This window comes from Macaca thibetana, chromosome 6 (genome assembly GCF_024542745.1).
Source record: "Macaca thibetana thibetana isolate TM-01 chromosome 6, ASM2454274v1, whole genome shotgun sequence".
In the NCBI taxonomy this organism is placed as follows: domain Eukaryota; kingdom Metazoa; phylum Chordata; class Mammalia; order Primates; family Cercopithecidae; genus Macaca; species Macaca thibetana.
Window position 1 is genome coordinate 30545105 of NC_065583.1, and position 27133 is coordinate 30572237.

The 27133-nt window shown below is 50.6% G+C and overlaps 1 protein-coding gene across 7 annotated transcripts in view; it reads left to right on the forward strand.

Moving 5' to 3' along the window:
- The first annotated feature begins 1203 nt into the window (after positions 1-1203).
- TNIP1 (TNFAIP3 interacting protein 1) overlaps positions 1204-27133 on the forward strand; it is a 52838-nt gene continuing 26908 nt past the window's right edge. For 4 of the 7 annotated variants that reach the window (XM_050793655.1, XM_050793653.1, XM_050793654.1 and 1 more), the window contains exons 1-5: positions 1204-1924; positions 18420-18591; positions 19796-19930; positions 21337-21422; positions 23152-23232. In XM_050793655.1, the coding sequence (XP_050649612.1) occupies positions 18456-18591; positions 19796-19930; positions 21337-21422; positions 23152-23232 (438 nt within the window). In that variant the 5' untranslated portion in view covers positions 1204-1924; positions 18420-18455. The remainder of the gene's footprint in view (positions 1925-18419; positions 18592-19795; positions 19931-21336; positions 21423-23151; positions 23233-27133) is intronic. The other 3 variants (XM_050793657.1, XM_050793658.1, XM_050793656.1) reach the window with 1 other exon arrangement.

The window sequence follows — 27133 nt, forward strand, 5'->3', positions numbered from 1 at the left end:
GTTTTCTCACAAATTGTAACTGTTAAGAAAAAGGATCCAGAACTAGGAAATCAGACAAAGAGATGACTGAATGCCATTTTTACGTCAAGCTTGAGAATTCCTAGCGGGCACTTTGAGAAATGAAACTGCCCAGCTAAGGCCAGACATGCTACAAAAACAGCTGAAATAGTGTGGAAACAAAATGCAAGTAATTAGAGACCAGTCATTTTTAGGTGAATTTTAGTTTTCAGTGGATAGAGGGTGGGGGTGGAGAAGATGTGGGTTGGGAATAGGAACACAGCATTGCAGGAAGAGAATTGGGAAGTACAGGCAAAGAGCAGGAAGAAAACTGGCAGGTGGGGACCTGATGGGTGGAGATGATGCCTGGGAGATGATACCAGGGCCAGGATTCCCAATTTCTCTGTAGGATCCCCCCAGTGGTGACACTCAGTGGTGCTTTGGTGTTTGCATCGCTTCCTCCCTCCCTTCCTCCCTTTTGAATCGAGCCATAAGTGTAATTCTTCTCATAATTAAACTAGAATGAATATAGTTTTGAAGATCTGATAACACCATTGAAGTAACTGAAGGAACCCTAGGACGTTACAAAACCTTAGAGAATCCCCAGATTAGGTATCTAATTTGGTCAAGCGTCTGCCTGTGTATTATCGCGAAGTCACAGTTGATTGATGAGTCTCTCTTCTGTAAAATGAGGGTGTGTATTAAACAGTTCCCCAAATCCTTTCCCCTAATTCTTTTCGAGGATGAGGGCCTGTCAATGACTAAGTTTTCAACAGTACCAGTGAAATGAATCTTTTGCAATAGGTTTTTCATAAAGCTATATTTAGTTTAAAGAGCCCCGTTCTTTATTCCAAGGTTAGGCCTTCTACTTTTTGGAATTAAAATTTACCTTTCTCTCTTTTTAAAAATAAAAGGATAAACTTTTAAAAAGCTTTCCTACCCTTAAAGCAAGTTTCTGTTCCTTACCAGTCTAGGAAATTCCAGTCTGTTGGGATTATCTAGCCCACATATAGGTAGGTAGGGTGGAAGGCGGCTTCCGGATTTGCCCACCTGGGTTTGAATCTTGGTTCAGCCCTTTACTAAGGTCATCTAAGCTTTTTGTGACTCAAATATTATTTATTTTAAGAAAAGGCAGTAAAACCCACCTCACTAGGGTGATTGTGCAAAGAAAATAATGCACGCAAAGCATTTACAATGCCAGGAGCAAAGCGTTTACAATGTCTGGGAATCCTTTACGATGTCTGGAGCAAAAAATGTTAGTGGTAAGTGTCTTTACGGGTCCTTTCAGCTCGGAATTTCTATAGTTTCGTTAAGAAGAGTCCTGGAGCTCCCTGGACGGAACTCGGGCCCTGAGCTCCAGCTCTGGCTTAGTGCCAAATGCTTACGTGCCTTTTGGCAGGTCCCCTCCCCGCTCTCGCCACTCGGCACAAGGAAGGGGCTGGGTGGTCTCTGTGGCTCGCCTCCGCTCTGAAACTCCGACTTTCAAGGTGGCCCCAGGCCTCCGCCAGGGGCTTCCGGGGCTGGGAGTGCGGCAAGGGGCCGCGCGGGCCCGGGACGGTGGCGCCAGCGAGGTCGCTCCTAGAGGGGGAGGCCGCCGAGGGGACGTGATAACACCGCGGGCCCCCGGAACCGCGGGCAGCCTGTGTTTACCTCGCTCGGTTCCACCCCTGGCGGCCGTGGGCCCGCCCGGAGCGCGCGGCACGATTGGGCGAGCGGTCTGCCAGTCTCCGGGGACTTTCCCAGGGGTGGGGCGGCCCGGCTAGGCCCCCGGCACTTCCTAGTCCTCGGCCGGGTCCCCCTGCCCCCGCCCAGGAGCCGGAGGAGTGCTACGGGGGGCCGGAGCCTGTCCCTGGCCGCTGCTCAGTCCCTGGATTCGGGGCTGGACGCAGCAAGCGGGGCGCTGTGTCCCAAAGTTCCCGGTCCTCGGGTAAGCTGGTCGGGCCGGAGCGGGGATGGAGGGGAAGAAGGGAGGCCGGGCCCAAATCGTCCAGAGCATCGGTGGTGGCGGGGCGCGAGCTGGGAAGATGGTTTGTGCACCCGGGCCCCGCGCGCGAGGTCCCGGGGCCTCTCCGCCAGCTGCCAGGCAGGGCAGCGAGGGGACTACCTGCTTGGCGCTGGGGCTGGTGGGGGGCGCGCGTGCGCACTGCGCGGGGCAGCGCGCCTGAGAACGGCGTGGGGCGGCTGTACAGCGCGCAGACCCTCCGGGTGCGGGCGGCGCTGCGGCCGTTTGGGTGTCTACCCTGTGGAGACGAGTTTCCTACGCGGCGTCAGGAGTTTCGTATAAAGTTGTGGAAGCAGTGTACATATGTCACGAGGAGGAAAATAATAATTCTTATTGGGTGCTTTCCAAGTGCTGATCTTAACGCTGTACGTGTATTAGACTCATTTAATTGTCACTTCCATCCTAAACATTGTTTTTATCTCCATTTTATGCTTTAGGAAACCGAGGTACTTGGAGCTTGAGGTCACACAGCTGTGAGTTGCAAAGTCAGATCTGAACTCAGGCATTTGACTCCAGAGTTCCTATTATACGATTTCTGCTGAACATGTTTTGCGTGCACATTGTTGGAGACATTTGTGTACATGTGCAGGATAGATGAGTGTCCAGGAGTGCTTCTGGGGATGGAGTTTGAAGGCTGAGCTTTCCACTGTAGGACATTTGTGTGCACGTGTGCGTTGTACATTCATTGTGTGTACAGGAGCAGATGGGAATTTTGTGCGACTGGGTGAGAGATTGTGTTTTGTTAGGGGGAGGGAGGGACTTTTGTGGATGATGCAGAAGAATCAGCAAAGTCCTTCCCCACCCCCTTGCAGAATGACAGTGCAGGGAAATGTGTAGATTCCTAATGCATCATTTTTTTTTTTCACAGTGCCGTCAAAATGGGATTTAATCAGCACTTACTCATTTTCCAAACAATGGGGTGTGATAGAGGGGAATTTGGCATCTGATGAGAGGTCAGAAAAGGAGACTCAGAATTTTTAAGAAAAATCCTTGACAAAGGAGGGTAGAATTGTATTAGGAGGGTAGAATATTAATTAGTACAAACTCAGCATCCCCGTGGTGTTCTCTGTTTTGCAACAGAAGAAACTGAGACAGTGAAAAAACTGCTAATGCTAATGCTAATAGCTTACTATGTGCCAGGCACAGTGCTTACATTCTGTATCTCATTTAATCTTCTTTTTTTTTTTTGAAACAGAGTCTCACTTTGTTACCCAGGCTGGAGTACAGTGGCGCAATCTCGGCTCACTACAACTTGCCTCTCAGGTTCAAACTATTCTGCTACCTCAGCCTCCCAAGTAGCTGGGATTACAGGTACCCGCCAGCATGCCCGGCTAATTTTTTGATTTTTTAGAGACGGGGTTTCACCATGTTGGCCAGGCTGGTCTCAAACTCCTGACCTCAAGTGATCTGCCCTCCTCAGCCTCCCAAAGTGCTGGGATTACAAGTGTGAGCTGCCGCGCCCAGCCTCTCTTAATCTTTCTAACAACTCTTAATTTTCAGATGAGGAAACTGAGGCCTAGAGAAGGTTAAGACTCCCAAGACTAGCAACCCTTGAATCCTGGAGTGTGTTCCCTTTCCCCTGACCAAGGCTGCTGTCCTGCTGTGTCCCGGGAAAATAATGTGATCAAGGACTGGCACTTCATGGAAGCAATTGATCATGCCTCTCTGGAAGCTGCCACTGGGAGTGTGCAGTGTTCTACACGCTTATGTAACCATGTTTGTCTCCCAGTCTTGGGTGTTCCATGGGTATGGCATGGCACTCATGCTGAGGGTTGATGCCTACCCCTGGATACCCCCACCAGGTTTTTCGGGGCCCCAGGAAGCTGTGGGGTCTGAGTCATACCCTTACCCCCAGTGCTGCCTGTGACTTGGGGCCCGGATGTCCCGGTTGGGTCAGGCCGACCTGATTTGAGTGAGGCAGCGTTGTAGGTGGTTGTTTGTCTGCCTCTCTCTCCAACCCACTGGTTACTGTTTTACCCGCTGTGATTTGGCCACACCATGCTGGCCTGCTTTTCCCCCTCCAGCAAGCCAAGCTTGTTCTCATCCTTAGGCTTTCAAACGTGCTGCTCCCTCTGCCCAGAACATCTTTCCCCAGCTTTTCCCATGACTGGTTTTTCCTTATCGATCAAGTCTCAGCTCAAATGTCAGCTCCTCAGAGGGGCCTTCCCTGATCTTTTTATGCAAAGCAGCCCCTTTTTTCACTTTCTGTCATTACTATTTTACTTTTCTCATGCATGTATCATGCTATGAAAGAATCTCGTTTATTTGCTGATGTGAAAGCATATGCATAGAACTTAGTGTCTGGCAAATTATTTTTAGTGTTTATTGTCTTTCTCTTTTCCTAGAATAGAAGGGGGTGAGTGTAGTCCTCTCGAGTGTATTTCTGTAGCGGGAGAAGAGTGCCTGGTGGATGGCTTTTCTGAGTTTGTTCAATGAATGAGTAGAATAATGGCACATTTCACAAATGAGGAAACTAAGGCCTAGAGATGAGAAGGCAGGAGTAGAACCAGAGTCTGCTCTCCCAGCGCTCTCCCAAGCATCATTTCCTGATGGCTCCTGCGCCCAGTACCATGCAGTGTCCTTGATGCACAGGTGCATAAAGAGCTGGCTTTGCCTTCCAGGAACTTTTGGTCAAATGGGAAGATGTGCTATGAGTGAGACCTGAAAGGCATTGTGTGCCAGTAAGTGCCAAATGAGTCGGATTGGCATAGGTATAACTGGAGTGCAGAGTAATTTGGGGGCACCAGATGGTTGGGGGGGGTCTTCTGGAGGGAAGTGACTTCAAGGTCGGACCCTAAAAAAATGACGAAGTGCAGAGTGGAACCTGGGTCTGTTCTGGGACTTAGTAGACTAGTCAGAATATCTGGAATCGGCCTCTCCTAGGTTGAGAGAATTGACAAGTTGGCCTGGGAAATACCCTAGAAGATTTTGATACCAGACACAGAAATACTGATTTTTCTCCTTAGCAGCATGGGGAAATGGTCAGAGCAGTTGGTACACAAACTTGAGCATGCATCAGAATCCTGGGGGTGGAGGTGGAGGGTGGTTGTTAAACACAGATTGCTGGGCTGCAACTCCAGAGCATCTGATCCAGTGGATGGTGGCGGTGCCAGTGCCGCTGGTCCAGGCTGCTCCTTGAGCACCCCTGGTGAAGAGCACATGATTCAGTACTTGGCAGACCTGGGTAGCTGTGTCTGTCACTCTGGGCCTCTGCATCCTCACCTGTCAGCTCTGTATGACATCAGTGCTACCTCCTAGAATGGTGGGAATTAATGGGACAGTATGTGGCAAGCACTCAGCACGGGCCAACAGTGTGGTAAGCGCTCAGTAAATGGTCGTTGCTATTATCGTTAATGATGCTAATCATGAACAGGATTCCAGTAGGAGATGATGAGACTGGTTTGATGTTCTGTGCTCTGGATAACTTGCTGCTAAGGTTTGACTGTGTCCCCCAAAAGTTCATGTGTTGGAAACATAATCCCTATGCTTCATGAATGGATTGTCAGCTCTGCCCTCATAAATAGATTACTGTCACTATCACGGGGTGGGGGGAGGGGGAGGTTAGTTATAAAAGGGGCCAGTTTGGTCAGTACTCTCTCTATTTCAATCACTGATTTTCTTCTTTTGTCTTCCACCTTGGCATGACCCTTGCCAGATGGTGGTGTCATGCACTTGGATTTCTCATCATCCAGAACCGTGAGCCAAATAAACTCGTTCTTTATAAATTACCAGTCTGTGATATTCAACAGAATAGTAGCAGAAAGGAGACTAAGACACTTGCTTTCAACCCTCTGCCACCTGTGGACCATGCCGTGTCCCCTCTGGATGAGTTGTCTTTGGCTTTGTCTCAAGCATCCGTCCCTGTTTGGAGTGGTAGAAACTCAGATGTGGGTGGGGCTTTGAAGACACCTGGCCTGAATTCCCTCAACAGCCCTGGTGCCGCTCTGCGTGGCCCTGACTCCTGGGATCAGGGCACTCTCCACCTTGTAGGCAGCCCCTTCCAGTGCTGTTCCAGACTTCTTTCTTTTGTGGGCCCACATCAGCGCGGGTTCTTCCTTTCTCACCTCCATCATTCTCCCTCATTGCTTACCTGACCACTGTGAGGGACGGAGAGAGGCTGAGCAGTAGCATGGTGTGGTAAGAGAGTGCACAGTGGCCACCAGAGGACGGGGTATGCATCTCTTCTGTGCTACTGCTGTCCCATGCAGCTGTGGGCATGTCTGTTCCCCTTTGTCGGCTTTGGTTTCCCAGCTGCAGAATGAAAATGTTTCACTGTCTGGCATCTCAGGGCATTCTCTTCCAAGTCTTAAAACCTCTGTAACAACCAACAACCAATGATTGGGTCACCCTCTCTTTGGCTCTGGCAGCTCCTGGTTTCCCCCTGGGCCAGGCCTTGCTGTGCCTGCCCTCCTAGATTCTTGCTGCTATGTCCCCACATGCCCGCAGTGCCTGCCCCTCCTATCCCTGGCCATCTGTAGGGAGGGTATCCGGGCATCCTCCAGAGAGTTGCCACAGGAAGGCACAGGGTAGCTGCGTCCCCTTGTTCTGTGCTCTGGAAAGACCTTGGCAGCCACCATGACCGTTGTGGGAAGTTCTTGATGATTTTCCATGACTGGCCCAGGACAGTCACTCTTCAGATTGGAACGGATGACTGGTGAGCAGCAGCTGGCTCTTTGTCTGAGGGCTGCTCTGTGCAGAGCTGAACTCTTCTCTCCCAAGGACCTCACCCTGAGGCTGTTCTTTGAGAGGCAGGAGCTCTGTGTCCTTGAGCACCTACACAGTGGACAAACCGGGCAGCCCAGGCAGGGGTATGTGTGGGGGGGAAGTGGGTGTAGGTGTGTGGGTACTGTGGGAGTTGTGTCACCAAGGAGTCACGCTGAGAGGCCAGGGCAGGTATGGGACTGCCCTATGAGTCAAGGGCCTTTGGCTCGGTCTCCACCTACTCGGCAGAGCACTGGCCAGGCCCTCTGTTGGCCTTCAGGCCGCTCATCCCCTGCCTTCATTACAGTCAGCTTCAGCAGCAGTCTCAGGAGCCTTGGTCCCTCTCCACCCATTTCTGTCTCTGCAGGTGCAACTCCTGCCTGATCCGGTCCCCAGGAAACTGTCAACATAGACTTTTAGAAAATATTGTCCTAAGCACATTAACACAGGAACAGAAAACCAAATGCTGCATTTTCTCACTTATAAGTGGAACTAAATACAGGCACTCATGGACATAAAGATGGCAACAGTAGACACTGGGGACTACTAGAGTGGGGAGGGAGGGAGGCAGGGTTGAAAAACTGTTGGGAACTGTTTTCAGTACCCAGGTGATGGGATCGTCCCTGCCCTAATCACGCAGTACACCCAGGTAGCAAACCTGCACATGTACCCCCTGAATCTAAAATAAAAGTTGAAGCAGAAAAAAAGCAAAAAATACAGTAAAAAGAAAAGAGAAAAAATGAAGGAGTCTGTCAGATATAGAGGGTACCATGCAGGCACCTGCACGCTCACTCATCTGGTTTAAGAAATAACACATTTTCCAGGCCGGGCGCGGTGGCTCAAGCCTGTAATCCCAGCACTTTGGGAGGCCGAGACGGGTGGATCACGAGGTCAGGAGATCGCGACCATCCTGGCTAACACGGTGAAACCCCGTCTCTACTAAAAATACAAAAAAAAAACTAGCCGGGCGAGGTGGCGGGCGCCTGTAGTCCCAGCTACTTGGGAGGCTGAGGCAGGAGAATGGCGTAAACCCGGGAGGCGGAGCTTGCAGTGAGCTGAGATCCGGCCACTGCACTCCAGCCTGGGCGACAGAGCAAGACTCCGTCTCAAAAAAAAAAAAAAAAAAAAAAAAAAAAAAAAAACTAGCCGGGCGAGGTGGCGGGCGCCTGTAGTCCCAGCTACTTGGGAGGCTGAGGCAGGAGAATGGCGTAAACCCGGGAGGCGGAGCTTGCAGTGAGCTGAGATCCGGCCACTGCACTCCAGCCTGGGCGACAGAGCAAGACTCCGTCTCAAAAAAAAAAAAAAAAAAAAAAAAAAAAAAAAAAAACTAGCCGGGCGAGGTGGCGGGCGCCTGTAGTCCCAGCTACTCAGGAGGCTGAGCAGGAGAATGGCGTGAACCCGGGAGGCAGAGCTTGCAGTGAGCTGAGATCCGGCCACTACACTCCAGCCTGGGCGACAGAGCGAGACTCCGTCTCAAAAAAAAAAAAAAAAAAAGAAATAACACATTTTCCAATCACCTCGAATTTCTCCTTCATCAGCCACCAACAAGAAACAAGTGTTCTGAATTTAGTGGCTTTTTTTTTTCTTGCATTTCTTTAAAGTTTTTTTTTTTTTTTAATAAATGTGTGCATCCCTAAATAATACATAGGTTTTTTTATATTTGAAAACGTTATTTAGGCTGAGCGCTGTGGCTCATGCCTGTAATCCTGGCACTTTGGGAGGCAGAGCAGGCAGGTGGATCTCTTGACCCCAGAGTTTGAGACCAGCCTGGGAAACATGGCGAAATCCCATCTCTGCAAAGAATACAAAAATTAGCTGGGTGTGGTGACGCATGCCTGTAGTCCCAGCTACTTGAGAAGGAAGGTGGGAGGATGACTTGAGCCGGGAGGTTTAAGTTGCACTGAACTGAGATCATGCCACTGCATTCCAGCCTGGGCGACAGAGCGAGACCCAGATTATTCCATTCGTATCTCCAGCTGTGGCTCATCTTTTTTCACTGCTGTATAGTATTCCCTGATAGGAAATTGCCACAGTGTATTTATTCATTTTCCTCTTCATTTTAGGTAGCTTTCAGCTTTTTGTTGTTAACACAAGGCATCTTTGGCTTTTATCTGAGTACCTCAGCCCCTATCCAGCCTTTTCCTTTCTAGCTCCTTGACAGCCATTATTGCTCCTGTCTGGTAGCATTTTAAGGTTTACAGAGAACTCTATGGTTCCTACTTGGTCCTCACAACATTTCCATAGGGAAAAACAAGGAAAGTGAGGCCTGCCGAGAGTCATTCGGGAAGGGATCATAGCCTGGATTTGAATCTGTGAAACCCTCTTTCCACCGTATTTTGTGTAAGGGGAATCCCCAAAATTGGCATCTTACCTCTTGGAGGCAGGGGTGTTACAGGGTTAAACTCTGGTTTCAAGCTATCCTCCTGCCTCTGTCTCTGGAGTAGCTGGGACTACAGGCATGCACCACTGCACCCAGCTCACTTAAATTTTTTTAAAAAAATATTTTAAAGTTTCCCTTTAAAAAAATTACCAAATAACACATGATTATTGGGGAAAAACCCCCCAAAACTCAAGCAGTGCAAAAGATATAAAGTAAAAAAGTGACAGTTGTCTTCTCTCTCCTTCCTTTCCCCTTCCTCTGTCCCCACTGTGTTTAAAAATTAATTTTGTAATTGTATAAGAACAGGACTAGTTTTCCCATGTAAAAAGTTAAAATAGCATAGGTAAAGCAAAAGTTTCTTTTGGTTTTAGTTCCTTACCCAGGTCCTTCTGTAGAGCAGTGTACTAGTAGCAGTTTGGTATGTATCCTTTGAGACTTTTTTCTTTTCTTCTTTTCTTTCTTTCTTTCTTTTTTTTTTTTTTAAGAGACAAGAGTATCACTCAGGCTGGAGTTCAGTGGCATGATCATAGCTCACTGTAGCCTGAACTCCTGGGCTCAAGTGATCCTCCCACCTCAGCTTTCCAAGTAGCTGGGACTCCAGGCATGGGCTACCATGCTCCACTAATGTAAAAAAAATTTTTTAATAGAGTCCGGATCTTGCTTTTTGCCCAGGCTGGTCTTGAACTCCTGGCCTCAGGCAATCCTCCCACCTTGTCCTCCCAAAGCACTGGACTTCCAGGCCTTTTTCTATGCACATTTAAGATTCCGTACACATACATACACACACACACACACACACACACACACACACACACACAGTTACGTGTTTTTGAAAAAAATAGCGTCCTGTTACACATATAAATCTGCACTTTGGTTTGTATTTTATGGGCATTTTCCTGTATCACTGCCAAGCAATCTACCCTGTTCTTTTTGATGGCTGTATAGTATTCCATGAAATGAATGGTAGTTTGTTTAACCAGTCCCTTCTTGATGGACATTCAAGAATAGCAAAAATGTCTATTACAAAGCATGTGGCAGTGCACATTTTTGTCCAGCTTCTGTGTGTACTGATGCAAAGATCTCTGGATTCCTACATAGGGCATTACTGAATCAATCAGACTTCTGCCCTGTTAGGTAAGTCACACCTCCTCAAGCACACTTTTTTTTTTTTTTGAGATGGAGTCTCACTCTGTCTTCCAGGCTGGAGTGCTGTGGCATGATCTCAGCTTACTGCAATCTCCGCCTCCCGAGTTCAAGCAATTCTTCTACCTCAGCCTCCCCAGTAGCTGGGACTACAGGAGTGTGCCACCACACCTGGCTAATTTTTGTATTTTTAGTAGAGACTGGGTTTCGCCACGTTGACCAGGCTGGTCTCGAACTCCTGACCTCAGGTGATCCGCCCGCCTCAGCCTCCCAAAGTGTGGGATTACAGGCATGAACCACCGCACCCAGCCCTCAAGCACACTTTGCTACACGAGAACTTTGTTCTCACCAGTTAGGCATACATGCAGGTTGTTGTCATTGAGAAAGGACATTCTTCAGTGGGTGACTCAGCTGTAAGAAAAGCAAATGTATACTCAGGCTACCTCAGTAGGAATATACTACCTAAAAGGGTGGAGGTGAAAGTCACTGCATTTGGTCAGGCAAGCCATACCTGGAGTGTTGGGTCCAGTGCTAGAACCAGCTAGAGCTAGTGTGGGGTAGAGGGTTGGTGGGGGGCTGGAGAGGGGGCAGCCCCTATGTGGAACAGTACAGGGGAAAGGGCTGATCAACCTCAAGAGAAGGCTGCAGGTTCCACATGTCTTCAGGGTTGTCCTGCTGAAGATGGGCATCTTGTTCCTTATTCCAGGGGACCACAGAGGGGAGAGAAGGGCCAGTAGAAACAGAACTGGGAGCAGCCTAACTATAGCCAGTGCTGGCTGCCCCAGGAATTGTTTTGGGGAGGAAGTTGGTGAGATCTGGATTGCTGAAGTTGGCCAGCTGGAGTCCCTGGGCTCCTCAGAGGACTGGGTAAGCACAGGATGGAATGTCCTCTGAGCTCCCTTCCAGCCTGAGATTCTAAACCCTGTTGACTGCAGGTGATGAGGGGCAGATTGCCACCTGGTTGCATATAAAGCTAGAGACATACAAAGGCAGGGGCTAGGAACTTGGGGCATGTTCTGGAGAACTGGAAAGCAGGTCTGGTTTCCTACCTCTGAGCGTCAGCCTGCCGCCTCTCCAGGCAGTGCAGAGCAGTGGAAAGGGCACCGGTTTTGGAATCTGACAGATTGAGGCTGCATTATTTGTTCTACCACTAACCAGCTGTGTATTCTCAGGCAAATGACTTAACTTCTCTGAGTCTGCTTCCTCATCCATGTACCGCGTCTGTTGGTTTCCTTGCTGGAATGTGTGGATGATAATTTCCATCTCTGTGGCAAGAAGAAAATGAGGTCATGTGCATAATGGTGCAGCCCAGCCCCTGGCATAGGGTAGCACCTAACGAACTGTCACCCTCTCTCTGGCTTAGTTAGGTGCTCTCCCGTCCTCTTTTGCAGTGTGAATTCTGGCTCAGGTGTTCAGCAGGTGGTGTGTAACCTGGGCCTCGGAGGCTGAGTGGAGACAGTGGGGCCTCCTTTGTGGGTGACTCAGGGGAGGGGAGAATGAAGGACATGGGAAGATATGTGCCATGTTGAGGAACACAGAGCAAGCTCGGCCGGAGCCTGGTACAAGTTAGGCAGGAGGGGAGGACCTGGCACAGGGCTGTGGATGTCAGCTGAGGGTCTCTGACTGCACTCGGGGAGGGGATAGCACCCATGAAAGCTCTTATGGGAGGACTGCTGGGTTAGGGAAATCCACCTGGGCCTTAGAAGGGATTGGAGCTGGGAACTGGAGCCGTCTTAAGGTTAAAAGGTTAAAGAAAGTAGTGCTAATAAATTTCAGATCCTGAAATGTTAGAATTAGAAGGGGCCTTAAAGATTGTCTGTGCAACCCCCCATGTTATTACTATTTTTGCAGCTCCCTCTTTTTAGGTAACTGAGGCCTAGTGAGGGTTAAGATGTTTACCCTAGTGTACGTTGGCTTGATCCCACAGTTCTGGAGCCCCAGCTGTTTATATGAGACTCTGTGCCTGCAGCCTCATTATTGCTCAGTTGATTGCAAGGACGGAGGAGTTAAGTCTGGGCTCCTTATTGGTGAGGATGCCAGGGTGGAGCCCTTGAATACACACTGTCTCAAGTAGGTGCAGTGTCCTCACTGATGTGTGAACCTGACAGCCATCAGGAGAGCGCAGCCTGGTCCTTTTCTCTTTTAAATTAAAGACCGTATTTTTTATAGAGCAGTTTTGGTTCACAGCAAAATTGAGATGAAGGTACAGAGATTTTCCATATACTGCGCCCCGCCCCCCACCCCCAACATGCATAGCTTCCCCCATTATCAATATCCTCTACCAGAGTGGTAGATTTGTTACAGCTGATGAATCTACATGGACACCACTGTCACCTGGAGTCCATGGTTTACATCCGGGTTCCCTCTTGGTGGTGCATGTTCTGTGGGTTTGGGCAAATGTGGAATGGCAGGTGTCCACCATTACAGTATTGAACAGAGTGGTTTCACTGCCCGAAAAATCCAACCTGGCCTTTGATGGATGGGCCTGAGGCTGCAGTCTCCCCAGCCTGGAAATTGGTGGGGGAGGACTGGAGGTCATCATAACACAAATATGTGGACAGTTTTTTGTCTATGTGTGCAATGTGATATCATGGCGTCTCACTTCCTTTCATCCTTGGGTGGAATTGCAGGATATTCCCGTTTACAACAGAGGAAATGAGGCTCAGATTCTCAGTCGTTGGTGAGTGTGGCATCGTGGTTCAAGGGCATCTTATAGCTACATCTTCACTAGCTGTGGTGTGCCCGGGCACCCTGCTGAACCACAGTTAAATGGTGATTTGAGATCACTAGAGAATAAGTGGAGGCCAGAACCTAGCTTACTGAGCTGAACGAAGAGCCTAAAATCCCCTGTTAAAGGAGGGAACATATGGGAAAAGCCTTGGCCCTTAGATCAGCTGGGCACGGTTGTGGGGTTGCCTCAGCCTTTTGTTAAGCATCTGCTGTGTGCCAAGTACTGAGCTAGTTACTGTATATGCTTATTATTTTGGAAATCTTATTATAAAACAAGGATGTGTTTCTTGTTAAATCAGATAATCAGGGAGTATTGCATAAAGTAGAAAGTGAGAATTCCCGTCCAACTATACACATTGTTTCATTTGATTTGTTTGATCTTCTATCAGGTAGGTTCTATTATTACTCCTGTTTTACAGATGAGGCAACTGAGGCTCAGGAAAGGTGAGTGGCTGGTCCAGGGTCTCACAGCCCACAGGGTGTACGGAGCTGAGGCTAGTACAGGTGAGGCCCCCTCTCAGGCCTTGTGTTTGCAAGGTTGGCCTTGAGCACGTTCCCTGTGTGGACCTTTCTTCCTGCCTCCAGGGCAGCGATGTTTCCATGGTGCTGGCTCCCTCTCTTTCTGCAGCTTGCTGCTAGCTCCTGAGGCTTGGGTCTTCTTGATCCTGAGGCCAGCTTTAGCCATCACCCGGGTTCTCTGTGGCCCATGCTGCTCCCCTTGCATGTGAGGGAATGAGCCCCTGGTTCCATACACAGCGGAGTAGACACTAGGACAGACCTCTCTGACATTCTGTTCTGTGCCGTCTTTCCTGGAGACCCTTCCCTATGCCCCCTCTGCCAGCCCACCTGCCAGCGTCCCTGGCAGCCTTTGCCTCTGCTGGGGAGGTAGATGTTGGCCTCCATGACCTTCCACCTCCCTGTACCAGAGATTTGCTTCCACTTTTCCCTCTGGGCCAGGGAGGGCATCGCCTGCTCCAGGGTTGCAGGGATAGCTGACCCCAGGATGCTGCCAGTGACCAGAGGCATTCAGTTGGGCTGATTAAGTCCCCAAGCTGGACTTCAGTTTCCTTATCCATCATGCAGGTATCAGCCCTGCCTTCTTCCCAGGGCTCTTGTGATAATCAGATGGAAAAACAATGCTTGGGACACGATGAAGTATTTTGCAAATGTTAGTGGCTATGCAAGTGAATATCATTTGGGGGGTCTGGGGCCACCCCACTACGCAGCCACCAGAACATGGCTAATGGCAAGATAATCTGACAGACCAAAGCATTTCAGTGCAAAAGCTGGAATGTAAATTTAATTCTGAATGTAGTCTCTATCACACCCCTCTCTTTCTGGGGTAGGGCTGAGAGTTGAGTCCTGGAGACTACTGCCTCCCTGCCACCCACAAGTGCTTGCCTGCTAGTGGGTGGCTCCTTCGGTTTCAGCAGCATCACTTCCATCTTCACGCTCTGTGGTCGTTGCCTGACCTGCAGTCTGTCTGGGCCCCTTTCTGCCCCCAAACTGGGCCTTTCTGGTTCCGGTGGGCAGCCCCAGGGCCCCTCTGGGGCGGGCTGTGGAGGCCCCCCTGGCTGAGGTCTTGTTTTGGAAGAAAGTCTGCGCTGGCTGCTTCTATACCACCAGCTGTTTCTGGTTTGGGCAAGGCGGGCTGGAGTCCCACTGCTGGTGGAGCACCTGCTGATTTGTAGTTTGTGGAACCAGGCCAGGTGGATAGAGACTCCGCGAGAAGATGTGGCGGGGGCCTGTGGTGTGTCATTGGATTGCTGGGCAGGAAGGGAAATGGAGGATGGGCTGTGGGCACCCTGGAGGGAGAGCAGGGATCTTCTGGTCCCAGCTCCATCCTGACTCCTTTGTGACCTTGGCCTTCCCTGCTCAGGGCCTTGCCTTGCTGCACTGCCTGTGCCATGAGTGAGAATCAGATGAGCTCATGCCCAAGGACTCCTGGGCTCTGAACTCCAGATACTGCTGTATGGAGGGGAGTGGTCAGTGGTTCCTTTTCGCCTTTGAAAACACACTCGTGGTTTGAGGACAGCAGAGGGGAGTACATGCCGTCATCATGTTCTCATGCAGCCCCTCATCCACTGAGTGTTTCTGGGCGCATTTCTCTCCACCTGATAATGCAGGATTCGCCTCATTGCCCTTGGAGAGTCCCCTCCAGCTGTGTCATCCTGAGAATGAGTCCTCTCTCTAGAAGTTATAAAAACCTCACTGATCAGAGGGAGAGTTCCTGTCTGCCCAGTGGTCATCCAGGGACTGCCGCTGACCATCTGGGCATGAAGTCAGCAGGACCTGGAAATTCCCTGTTTCTCTCTTTGTCTTTCTTTCCTCCAGAAGTCCAGGCCCTCCGGGGCGGCTCCTCTGATCTCCAGAGAGGGTTTTCCCACAATAGGATATTTCTCCTGCGTGTCCTCTGCCCGCTGCCTTTCTTTCTCCCCAAGCTGTGCCCCCTGAGGCTAAAGTAGGGGAGCATAGCTCTGTCTGCCCCCTTTTTGCTTCTCATGAACCCCTTTCCCTGTTGACTCCCCAGTGCCAAGAGAAACCGAGTGTTGCGTGTTTCAGAGGACATGGGGTGGGTTTCAGTTCCCACATCCTGCATCCTGCTTTGTCCCTTGACCTTACATCTGGGCCTCTCTGAGGGAGCATGGCTGGCCCAGCCCCGATTCTAGAAGTGTCTGGGTATCCAAGTGCATCTGGTCAGTGGGTCAGGGTTAGGCTCTCTCTGGGATGCTGGACATGGCCTTGCAGGAGGCGGGCTCAGGGTCAAGGGCTCGTTCCCTTCAGTCTGACTTCTCTGAATTCAAGGTTTGCCGAGGCCCTACTCTGGGCCACTCTGAAGATACCCTGGCACACAGAATGGACTTGCTCTCTGTCCTGATGCAGCCTCTAATCTACAGGACAAGGCAGACATTGAGTAAGAAATTCCCCACGCCTTCTTGTGGTGTTGACTGTGAGTTCCACGTGGGGTGCATGCATAGTGGTGGACAGGAACTAGGACACTGCTGTCCTTTTCATGCAAGGTGGCTCCAGGCCCCTTCTAGTCCTCTGTTTCACTGTTCTTGAACTCCAAGCAGTTCTCAAGGAAGGCCCACCTTCCTGTGCTCCCGACAGGATATAAAAATGTGCAGAGTATGCTCCTGCCTCAGGAAGTTCCCAGCCGGATGGCCAATGCCCGCACCAGTCAGACACATGCTGTACCGGGTGGCAAGGCTCGTGAGGACAGAGGCGAGCAGAGGGGAAGGACCCCCAACATCTGTCAACGTTTTTGAGTACTTTACTTTGTGCCAGTTACAGTGCTAAGTGCTGCCCCCACACTGTTTCTTAGTTCAGTGGAAACATCTGTGCTTTGTGCTTTGCTGTAGAACATTGACCTTTCAGGTTAAAAACAAGTGGCCCCTAAGCCGGGTGATGACTTGTGATGGGGGTGTGGGTAGCCGTCCTTTGCCTCTCGGGCTCAGCAGGGTGTGGGTGCCTCCCACATGGTGTATTCATCTTGTGTCTGTCAGTCTTTGGGAGCGGGGGTCCTGCTCATCAGAGCTTCGTTTTTCTTTCTGGTCTGGCCCAATCCATCCTATGGATGCTCTTGGAAAAGTCCTTATTGGTTCTCATGCTGCAGGGCAAGGGAAACTGCCCAGAGGTGACCCGATAGCGTGGTGCTGCCCTACAAACAGGCTTGAACTCCCTGTCTGCCCCTCTGGCTCTGTATCCTGGCTGTGTGAGTGTGGTGGGGGTTAGAGTCACAGCAGGCAGCGCTGACTTTGCATCTTGGCTCTTATTGCTGGCCGGGTCATCGTGGCTGAGTTACTTAACCTCTCTGAACCTCAGCTTCTTCTTTGTAAAATGCAGATAGATTAGTATGCATGTTAGATACTGTGCAGCTCCACCAAGATTGTATATCTGAAGGGTTTAATGCAGTGCCTGGCAAGGAGATGACTCAAGGATGGTGGTGTTGCCATTAATCCTTTCTCACTCTGATCTTTCATTTCCATTCCGGGAACAGGGTGGTACGGTCGTAGTCGCCTGGCAGAGCCAAGGACCCGCGGAGCATGGTGTGGACTTGGGAGGGTCTTTGAGGATTCCTGATGAAACAGTTTTTGTCTTGGGGGTGGTGACCTTGGGAGGAAGATGCCGAGCCCCCAAACCCTTCTGAGGTCCCCAGTGGAGGCCTTGGGGGCCCTTTCATGCTGGAGAGCTGTTTGGAGGGCTGGAGGCTGGCTCGGTGTTTCAGCCTTAGGGCCTCTGCCCTTACTGTTCTCTCTGCCAAGAGTGTTCTTCCTTCAGATATCTTCATGGCTAGTTCCCTCACCCCTTTCAGGTCTTTGCTAAAATAGCTCCTTCTCCATGGGGCCTTTCGTGCCAGCTGCATTTAACATGAAATTCCTTGCCTCACCCTTCCCTGCCAAATTTTTGTCCATAGACTTTTTGATCACCTGAAATAATGTGTTCCCCACCACCCTCCTCTGCTTTCACCACTAGACTATAAACTCCATGAAGCAGTTTTGTCTGTTTTGTTTGCTGATAATTCCTCAGCACCCAGACGGGTGCCTAGCACAGAGTCGATGCTCAGTAAGTAATTGTTGAATGGATGAGTGGATGGACAGAGAGCTGCTCTGCCAAGTCACGGAGCTAGGATTCTAAAATCACCTTTCCAACTGGTTTCAATGACATAAAGCAGATGAAACTGAACAGATTACTAAAAAAACCTTGGTGCGCAAATAGACAGTGGTTTGATGAAAAATTCTCTGTTCCTTAGAACTGCAAGGGACAGACCATACATGATATGAGACTCACGGAGGAGGGTGACGGTGTATTAAATATTAGTCAGGGTGTTTTTTCTTTTCTTTTTTTGAAGAAGATGATACACATAAAAATGGAACTTTGGACTGGGTTGACTTGCTTATCCCTTAGGGTACAAGCATTTCACTTTAAAGATTACTGAATTAACTTAAGACTTTCATTTCCCTCCCTCAGAGAGGGGAAGGGACTGCCCACAATCCCGTAGTAAATTAATGGCTAGGCCTTTAATTGAGTTAGTGTTTATTGGGCAAAATTCATAGCTAATACTGTGGTAGGCTCTGAGGATGCAATGATGGGTAAAACATATGGGATTCCTGTTCTTCTGGACCTCACAGACAGGACGTGAACTCAGATTTGGTTTTTTTTTTCCCCAAGTCCAGGTTCTTTCTTGTATCCCACATTGCACCCTACTGTTTATTTGGACTCCTGTTCCAAACAAGTCAACAATGCATTGAGGCTGCTAAGAGAAACTAATGCCATTCTAAGGTTGTATTAATAGACGCAAAGTGTCCAGATAAAAGGAGGTGACTGTCCTGCTTTGCTGTAATATGGTCAGACCAGCCTAAAGCGGGGGACTGCCTTCTGGGGCATTGACACAGTAGAGCTTCTCTGCAAAGAATGCCCCCATGGCCTGGCCAGCCTGCTGATATGCTGCTGTTGTCCTTACAGCCAGGCGGGCACCACGGCAGGGGCTGAGCTACCCTCATGGAAGGGAGAGGACCGTACCGGATCTACGACCCTGGGGGCAGCGTGCCCTCAGGAGAGGCATCCACAGCTTTTGAGCGCCTAGTGAAGGAGAATTCCCGGCTGAAGGAAAAAATGCAAGGGATAAAGATGTTAGGTAAAGCAGACCCTGTCCCCTCCCTGCGAGCGCCCCTCCCTGCAGAGTGTGATGCCAGTCCGTCTACCAGCAGCGGAGAATGAAGCTGGCATATGCCTCTGCCCAAGTCATCCCCGTCCCTCCTGGCCCAGCACTGGCTCCTGCCTCACAGTTGTCTCTATGCACCGTGTAGCATGGTGACAGTATTCCCAACCCCGATTCCTCAGCACCCTGAAACCAGGATGACAGGACTCAGGTCCAAGAGGGAGGTGTGGGCTCAGGGAGAGGGGGCTGGAAGGCCCAGTTTGTGGCCATGGAACTAGAATGGCCTCCTCTTTCTGGGGCATGAGAGATGGGGAGAGCTGGCATCACCAGGGCAACTGGGGCACGTGTTCCCAGGTGTTGGAGCAGGGAACAGAGTTTGGCTTGAAGCAAGGAGGTGGTAGATCCCCCAGTTCTCTTCTCCTGGCTCTTGCTCAAGCCGTCCCCACTTTAGAACAACCCCACCTCCCTCCACATGACCGACAGTCCCTGTGCCTCAGCACCCAGTTGCTGTATCCCCTTCTCCTCCAGGCAAGGCTTTCATCGATTTTCCCATCCAGAGGGGGCTCTTTCTTCCACACTCCTGAAACTCTTCCTTTGCCTTGCTGCTCCCTTTTCTAGTCTCAAGTTTTAGAGGGGAGCACGGCTCCCTGATTTTTAAAATGCTTTCTCCTTGCTTGCAGATCCTTGCTTGGGATAGCCGACTGGGGAGGGAGGAGTCAAGTTTCCCCATCTCCGCTTGTAGGAGAAGGCAAATGGAGGCCTAGAGGGCTGGTTGGAATTATCCAAGGTCTCCACCCTGCAGGCAGCCCTTTGCCCTGGAGGCTCAGGCTGTGGGTAGCCCCGGCTGCTATGGTGGTAGGGTGGGGGGCCCCTGGCTGGGTGTGAAGGGAGTGGGGCAGAAAGAGAATGCTGGTGGGGGGGCGGGGCGAGGAGTTTCTCATAGATTCCTTCCGCTCCTGTGTCCCCTGATTGCTGGGCCCTCTTCCTTGCTCTAGCCTGTTTCTTGTGGTGGGCCAGCATGGAGTTTGTCCCATTTGGCCCACAGAGCAATGGTGGGAGTGAAGTCCAGGGCCTGGAGCCTCGGAAGCCAGGCAGCAGCAGGGTTAGGGGCCTGGGACAGGGAGAAGCAGCACAGTGAACTGAATAAATGCTTTTGCTTCCTCTTCCCCAATACCTCTAGGGGAGCTTTTGGAAGAGTCCCAGATGGAAGCGACCAGGCTCCGGCAGAAGGCAGAGGAGCTAGTGAAGGACAATGAGCTGCTCCCACCACCTTCTCCCTCCTTGGGCTCCTTCGATCCCCTGGCTGAGCTCACAGGTATGAGGAGTCTGGGTACCTCTGACTGTCCCTGAAACTAAACTGCCCAAATCCTTCACAGTGAACTCCCTTCTTATGCCAAAACCCACATCCCCTGGTGTATCCTTAGGTCACAGGCTACCCTTCCATTCGTGTTTTGGCTGCCACATCCCCCCAGAAGGTCAGATTTGGAAGGGACTTCAAAACAATCTTGTTAAAAATAGCCAGTGACTCAGCACTCCTGAGGCCCCAGCAGACATGAGTAATAGATCACAACAGTTGACTGCATTGCAGACCTGTGGCCTGGGGGCTTTATCAACATATTTAGTGAACAAATATTTAATGAGCAGCTACTATGCGCCAGGCATAGCGCTCTAAGCAGTTACTCCCTGTCACTTGGAGCTGGCATATGAGTTGAAAGCTCCCTGGTCATGGCCTGCGCTTCCATTTTACAATTAGGGAAGCTAAGGCCCGGGAAGAAGCTGGACTTGCCTGTTAGCCTGCTGCAGCGTATTTCAGATGTAAGGTTACGTGTGCTGCCTGTTAAAGGAAAGGGTGACTGTGACTCGGGTTTGAAGTCCTATGTATGGTAGAGGCATTACCATGCATACAGAGTGTGCATTACTCTGGCATGTCTCCAAGTCCAGGGCAAGGTCTGGGACCAGGATGGAAATGATCCCCACCCCAGCTGGACTCAGATGCCTCCTGCTGCAGCTCTACTGCATGGTGTCTGGCCCAGGCCAATGTGACAGCCTTCTATTGGCTGGTGGTTGCATTTGCTGAATGGACAAATGGAGGAAACTGATGGTCTCAGAGTCCACTGTGCTTCAGTCAGTGGGCATTTCCACCCTCTGCTTGTCTATTTGGCAGTGTTCCTGAGTTCCTGATTGGTGCCAGGTCCACTCCCAGAGTGAGAAGTGAAGGTACCTTCAAGGAGCTCCCTGCAGCAAGAACCGCAGGAAGTCAGGGAGGGAGGTCCAAGGCTCAGTCCTGAGTTTGCAATTGCTGGCCATATGGCTGTGGGCAAGTTGATGACCTTCCCAAGCCTCAGTGTCCTGACCTTTAAAATGGGCACATGGGGCTTTTATGAGAATGGCTGGGATAATAGATGCATAAAGACTTTTAAAATTGTAAATCATTGTCTTTATCATTGAGGCCTGTCTGGGGCAGCAAGGAGCAGCAGCCAACTTGGGATTTTCCCAGTAAGCCCAGGGAGCATGGTCTCTCTGCTGAGGCTCTGCTCTGTCACTCCACGGCAGGCCATTTTCCCAGACTACCTGGCCCTGATGAGACCACCTCCCATTCTCCTAGACTCAAGTGGGGAATCCTGTCTGAGAACTCTTTTGTCAAGGGCTGTCCTTGTGAGGGTGGTACCTGGGCTTTTCCCCTTCCCAGTCAGTTCATCTGTGCTCTCTTCATTCCTCCAGGAAAGGACTCAAATGTCACAGCACCTCCCACAGCCCCTGCGTGCCCCAGTGACAAGCCAGCACCAGTCCAGAAGCCTCCATCCAGTGTAAGTTTTATTTGGAGTCATGGGTGGAGGTTGTCTGGATGGACCTCAAGGTCCTACTGACAGATACAAGAACATAAAGAAAGAGGGTCGAGGTCAAGAAACTGTGTTCCGACTCACTGGGTGATATTGGGCAAGTCCATCGCAAGCCCTCTGGGGCCTCAGCCTCCCCATTTTGAAATGAAGGTCATAGTTAAAACTTACCAGGAAGACCCTGATATGTACAAGGAATTCTTCTCACTTACTAAGTTGTATACTGTTAAGTATCACTGAGTGTGCACAGTGCTAGGAAAACAGACAGATGTGACATGGAGCTCACATTCTCAAAGAGGGCTCAGAAACTATCTTCTACAGGCTGGGCACAGTGGCTCATGCCTATAATCCCAGGATTTGGGGAGGCTGGGGCAGGAGGATTGCTTGAACCCAGGAGTTTGAGACCAGCCTGGGCAGGATAGAGAGACTCCATCTCTCTAAGAAAAAAAAGTAGTCGAGTGTGGTGGTATGTGCCTGTGGTTCCAGCTACTTGGGAGGCTGACTGAGGCAGAAGGGTCACTTGAGCCCAGGAAGTCAAAGCTGCAGTGAGCCATGTTGATGCCACAACTCCAGCCTCGGTGACAGAGTGAGACCCTCTCATAAAAAAAAAAAAAAGAAAGAAAGAAAGAAACCATCTACAGCTCTGGCTGGAGAAGTTTTGCTTGGTATCCTACAAGGGATTGTATAGTTCAGCATCCTTATCCTACAGGTCAGGTGCAGGGAAAGAAGGACCTGTTTTGAGGTTACGTGGGTAATGGGAAAATGTAGATGGAGGAGAGAGACTTTCTAGGGCAGGGCCAAGAGCCAGAGGTGAGTTCTTGGTGGCCCTGAGGGTCAGCCGGAAGCTGAGCACTGACTCCTCTCATCTATCCTGCCCCTTTCTGGGATGAAGGGAGGCTGCAGACCGGTTTTAAGGGGGACATGGAAATCCCGGATCCCAGAGCTAACGGCTGGTTCAGGTGGGCCATTGGCATCTTGGTTGGTTGAATGACGGAAAGATGTGAAAAAAATCTGGGATTCCTTGGCCACCCTGGATTTGGTTGAATCCTGAAAGAGTCTCCAGATTTGTTGAATCGTCTCTGGGACTTCTCTCAGATGAGTTCACTCCTCTGGGATCTCCAGGACGGAGTTGGGAAGGCCAGCACAGGGCCGTGCTTGGTGGTGGCTGTAACAGCTGCCATCTGTGTTCTGGGAAACCGATCAGAGACATCTGGGCCTAAGAGACAACTCTGGGGCTGTGGCAGGAATGCTGGATCTGCAGTCTTGGGTTCGGTCCCTGCTTTTGCATTAACCAACTGTATACTGTAGTTTCCTCATCTTTCCAAAGAGGATATAACCTTCTGAGCCACTCCATGGGTCACTGTGAGAAATAATAGAGCTCATGAAAGCATTTAAAAAGTACATGGCCTTAAAAAATGCAATCCTACAGTGCTGCTGGCTCAAGGTCAGCTAATCCCACATCTCCCTTCTACAGAAGAGGATTGGCCATCGAGGGGATATGACCTCACATTACGTAAAGGGCTATGACAGGCTTGTCGAGAATCCTGCTTTGTGATCTCATGTGAGATGATATGTAACGGTCCCTGTGAACTCAAAGTGGGAAGAGATTCTGTCCCCCTTGCTGCTCTCAGCCGCAGGGCCGCAGAGGAGGGCTGAGCTGTTTTTCTCTCGGTCAGCACCTGACTTCCTTTCTGCACAGGGCACCTCCTCTGAATTTGAAGTGGTCACTCCTGAGGAGCAGAGTTCTCCACCAGAGAACAGCAGCCATGCCAATGAAACGGTGAGTGGACGGGCAGGCCCCCGGCCTTGACCTGCTGCCCCCTTTCTGTCTTGTCACTTGCTACCATGTGATAGACACAGAACCTGTTCAGATCTCTTAGGTACCCTGGAGTCACTTGGGGATGCACGAGGGGCAGGAGCAGAGGGTACTTCTCGCTCACATATGCAAATTCCTGGGCTAGTGACTTCCCCGACTTGGGGCACACAGGCACCCGACCGTTGTGAAAGCCTGGGCTCTTTGCCAGCCCTGTTGCCTTCTACCAGGGGCCAGGCACCTCCGCACACTATGACTCAGCCCTTTGGGTCTGTGGGCTTCCAACCCTGGGGGAGAAAGAAGGGTCAGGAAGGCCCGGGGCCCTGTAAGACAGGTGATTTACCCTTTGTGCAGACTCTTGGAGTACACAGTTAGGAGGTTCAGCTTTCCACTTACACGCATGCATGCACACACACGCACACTCTCTCTCTCTTTCTCGTACAGCTCTGGAGCGTCTGCCCAGCATCCTCTTTCCACAGCTTACAATGCTGGCTGCCTTTATCCTAACTCTATCCCTTCTGTTCTCTCTTAAAATGACAGACTTATTGAAGAACCATTGTGAAAAGTCTGGAAGATTCTTTTTTTTTTTTTTTTTTTTTTTGAGACAGAGTCTCGCTCTGCCGCCCAGGCTGGAGTGCAATGGCCGGATCTCAGCTCACTGCAAGCTCCGCCTCCCGGGTTCACGGCATTCTCCTGCCTCAGCCTCCCGAGTAGTTGGGACTACAGGCGCCCGCCACCTCGCCCGGCTAATTTTTTTTTTTGTATTTTTAGTAGAGACGGGGTTTCACCGTGTTAGCCAGGATGGTCTCGATCTCCTGACCTCGTGATCCGCCCGTCTCGGCCTCCCAAAGTGCTGGGATTACAGGCTTGAGCCACCGCGCCCGGCCTGGAAGATTCTTTAAACGTCCTAAATTCCTACCTTCTCCCTTCTCTCTTCCTTCCCACTTTTAAGTTTTTTCTTTCTTTCTTTCTTTTTTTTTTTTTTTTGAGAAGGAGTCTCCCTCTGTCGCCCAGGCTGGAGTGCAGTGGCATGATCTCGGCTCACTGGAAGCTCCGCCTCCCAGGTTCACGCCATTCTCCTGGCTCCGCCTCCCGAGTAGCTGGGACTACAGGCGCCCGCCAGCACGCCCAGCTAATTTTTTGTATTTTTTTAGTAGAGACAGGGTTTCACCATGTTAGCCAGGATGGTCTCGATCTCCTGACCTCGTGATCCGCCTGTCTCGGCCTCCCAAAGTGCTGGGATTACAGGCTTGAGCCACCGCACCCGGCCAAGTTTTTTTCTTTAATTGTTGTTATGCAAGCAGTAAGTGCTCTAGCCCTTCACTGATATGTTGATCCCTGCTGCCTCCCTTCACAAAGGTTTGGCTGACAAATGTGCTTGTGTTCACTGGTTGCCCCGTGTACCTGTCAGTGCCCAGTGCAAGGCCCCCTCAGGTGGTTGTCTAGCTAACTAGCACGTCTTCAGTGTTGAGAGGTTCACCACGGCCTCAGGCAGCTCTGAGTATTAGAAAGGCTCTTTATGTTCTGTCTGCTGGAACCTTCTGTCCCCTTGTCCTGTTCTGTCCCTGAGGGCTCTGAGATGCTGGCCATGGAGGCAGGATCCCCTGCTCAGAAAGCGTTTCGCTCTGACTTTGGACCGATAACTTTAACTCACTTAGTAAGTTCCTCATTAGCTCTACGGTGTGCCCTGTCTTTGCTGAGCCACTGAGCCAAGACAACACAGCCCCCCCGTGCTCTGAAGCTTGTAGTCTGGAGAAGTCGCTGGCATGGGAAGCATTGCATGAGCCCTAAATAGAGCAGCATCTGCCACCTCAGCTCCTTTATGGAAAGAGGCAGTGGGGGAATGGATGCAGAGTTGAAACAGCAGCATTTCCTCTTGTTAGAATGTGGCACTGACGCCGTTACACAGGTGTTCAGGGAATGCCTGAAGTTGTGGTTATAGTCATTGCCATTCCTCCAGAGTTCAGAGAAATGCGAGGTCAGTGCAGCAGAGCACTGGATAGCGAGTCAGGAAACCTCAGTTCTCATTATACCTCTGCCTCTGACTTACTGGGCGACTTTGGGCAAGTTCCTCCTCCCCGTAGCTTGGTTTCCCAGTCTGATTTCTGAGGCTCCCTGTAGCTCTGATGTCCTGTGATTCGCATAACTGTTTCTGGGAGGCTGCTGGAGGAGCTGAGCCATGGGCAGGGTGGGAAGGATGAGCAGAACTTGCAGAGGCAGAGAGGACACTTGGGGTGAAGCCTGCAGAGGCACCGGACCTGGTGTGTGTGGGTTCAGGCAGGGTAAAGTGGGGAGCCCAACAGGATGCTGCTGCAGATGGTACCTGCGGCTGTAGGGCCTTAGATGCCCATCAGGGGAGCTGGGCCCAGTGCCGTCTGCGGTAGGGTAACACTGTAGGTCCTAGGGTATGGAATTGGTGTAACAAAGGCAATTGTCTTTAGTAGGAGTATTCCAGATAGACTAGAGAGGGAATGGACTATCTTGCCCACCGTGTGCTTTATTTCTTATATACTGTACTAGTTGGGATTTTCTGAAATATCTGAAGCTGTGGTTCTTAAACGGTTTTGAGTCTTCGGTCCTCAGAAGCTGATGAATGCTTGGACTATTCCCCAGAAGACACACATGTAGGCCAGGCACGGTGGCTTACGCCTGTAATCTCAGTACTTTGTGACGCTGAGGTGGGTGGATCACCTGAGGTCAGGAGTTCAAGACCAGCCTGGCCGTTGCGGTGAAACCCCATCTCTACTTAAAATACAAAAGTTAGCCCGGTGTAGTGGTGCACACCTGTGATCCCAGCTTCTCAGGAGGCTGAGGCAGGAGAATCGCTTGAACCCAGGAGGCGGAGGTTGCAGGATGTATATGCAGATGTCCCTTGGTATCCATGGGAGAGTGGTTCCAGAACTCCCTGAGGATACCAAAATCCATGGATGCTCAAGTCCCTTATGTCAAATGGTGTAGTAGTTCCCTATAACTTATGCACATCCTCCTGTATACTTTAAATCATCTCTAGGTTACTTATGATATCTAATACAATGTAAATGCTAAATTTTGTTATACTATATTGTTTAGGGAATAATGACAAGAAAAAAATTCTGTACATGTTCAATACAGTTTTTTTTGTTGTTGTTTGTTTGTTTGTTTTGTTTTGTTTTGTTTTGAGACAGAGTCTTACTCTGTTGCCAAGGCTGGAGTGCTGTGGTGCGATCTCTGCTCACTGCAACCTCCGACTCCCTGGTTCAAACAATTCTCCTTCCTCAGCCTCCCGAGTAGCTGGGATTATAGGCACGTGCTACCATGCCCAGCTAATTTTTGTATTTTCAGTAGAGACAGGGTTTCACCACTCAGGCCATCTTGATCTCCTGACCTTGTGATCTGCCCGCCTCAGCCTCCCAAAGTGGTGGAATTACAGGCGTGAGCCACCACGCCCGGCCTGTTTGTTTTTTTACAACGTTTTTGATCTGTGGTTGGTTGAATCCATGGATGCGGAACCCATGGATATGGAGGGCTGACTGTACAGTGATGTCCATTCTCTGGGCTTGCTGCTCCCAGGGGTCAATTCATGGTCCTAAGAACCCTGTGAGGTTGAAGGGAGAGAAGGGTTGTGCGGACATTTGGTAGATGAGGATGCTGAGGTCCGGCAGACAAGTGACTTACTGTCAGGCACTCTGCAAGGCCCAGTGTGTGGGAGGATGGTGGCCCCGCTGCTGTGGAGCCACCAGTGGCCTGTGGGTCCTGGGTCCTGCCCTGTGAGTCAGCCCCAGACAGGGAACCTGCATAACTGGAGAATTTCCCTGGGCTGAGCTGGGGTTACAGGGGGAAACTGAGTCATGAGAAATGAGGAAGCAGAGGGAGAATGGACTGGTGGCGC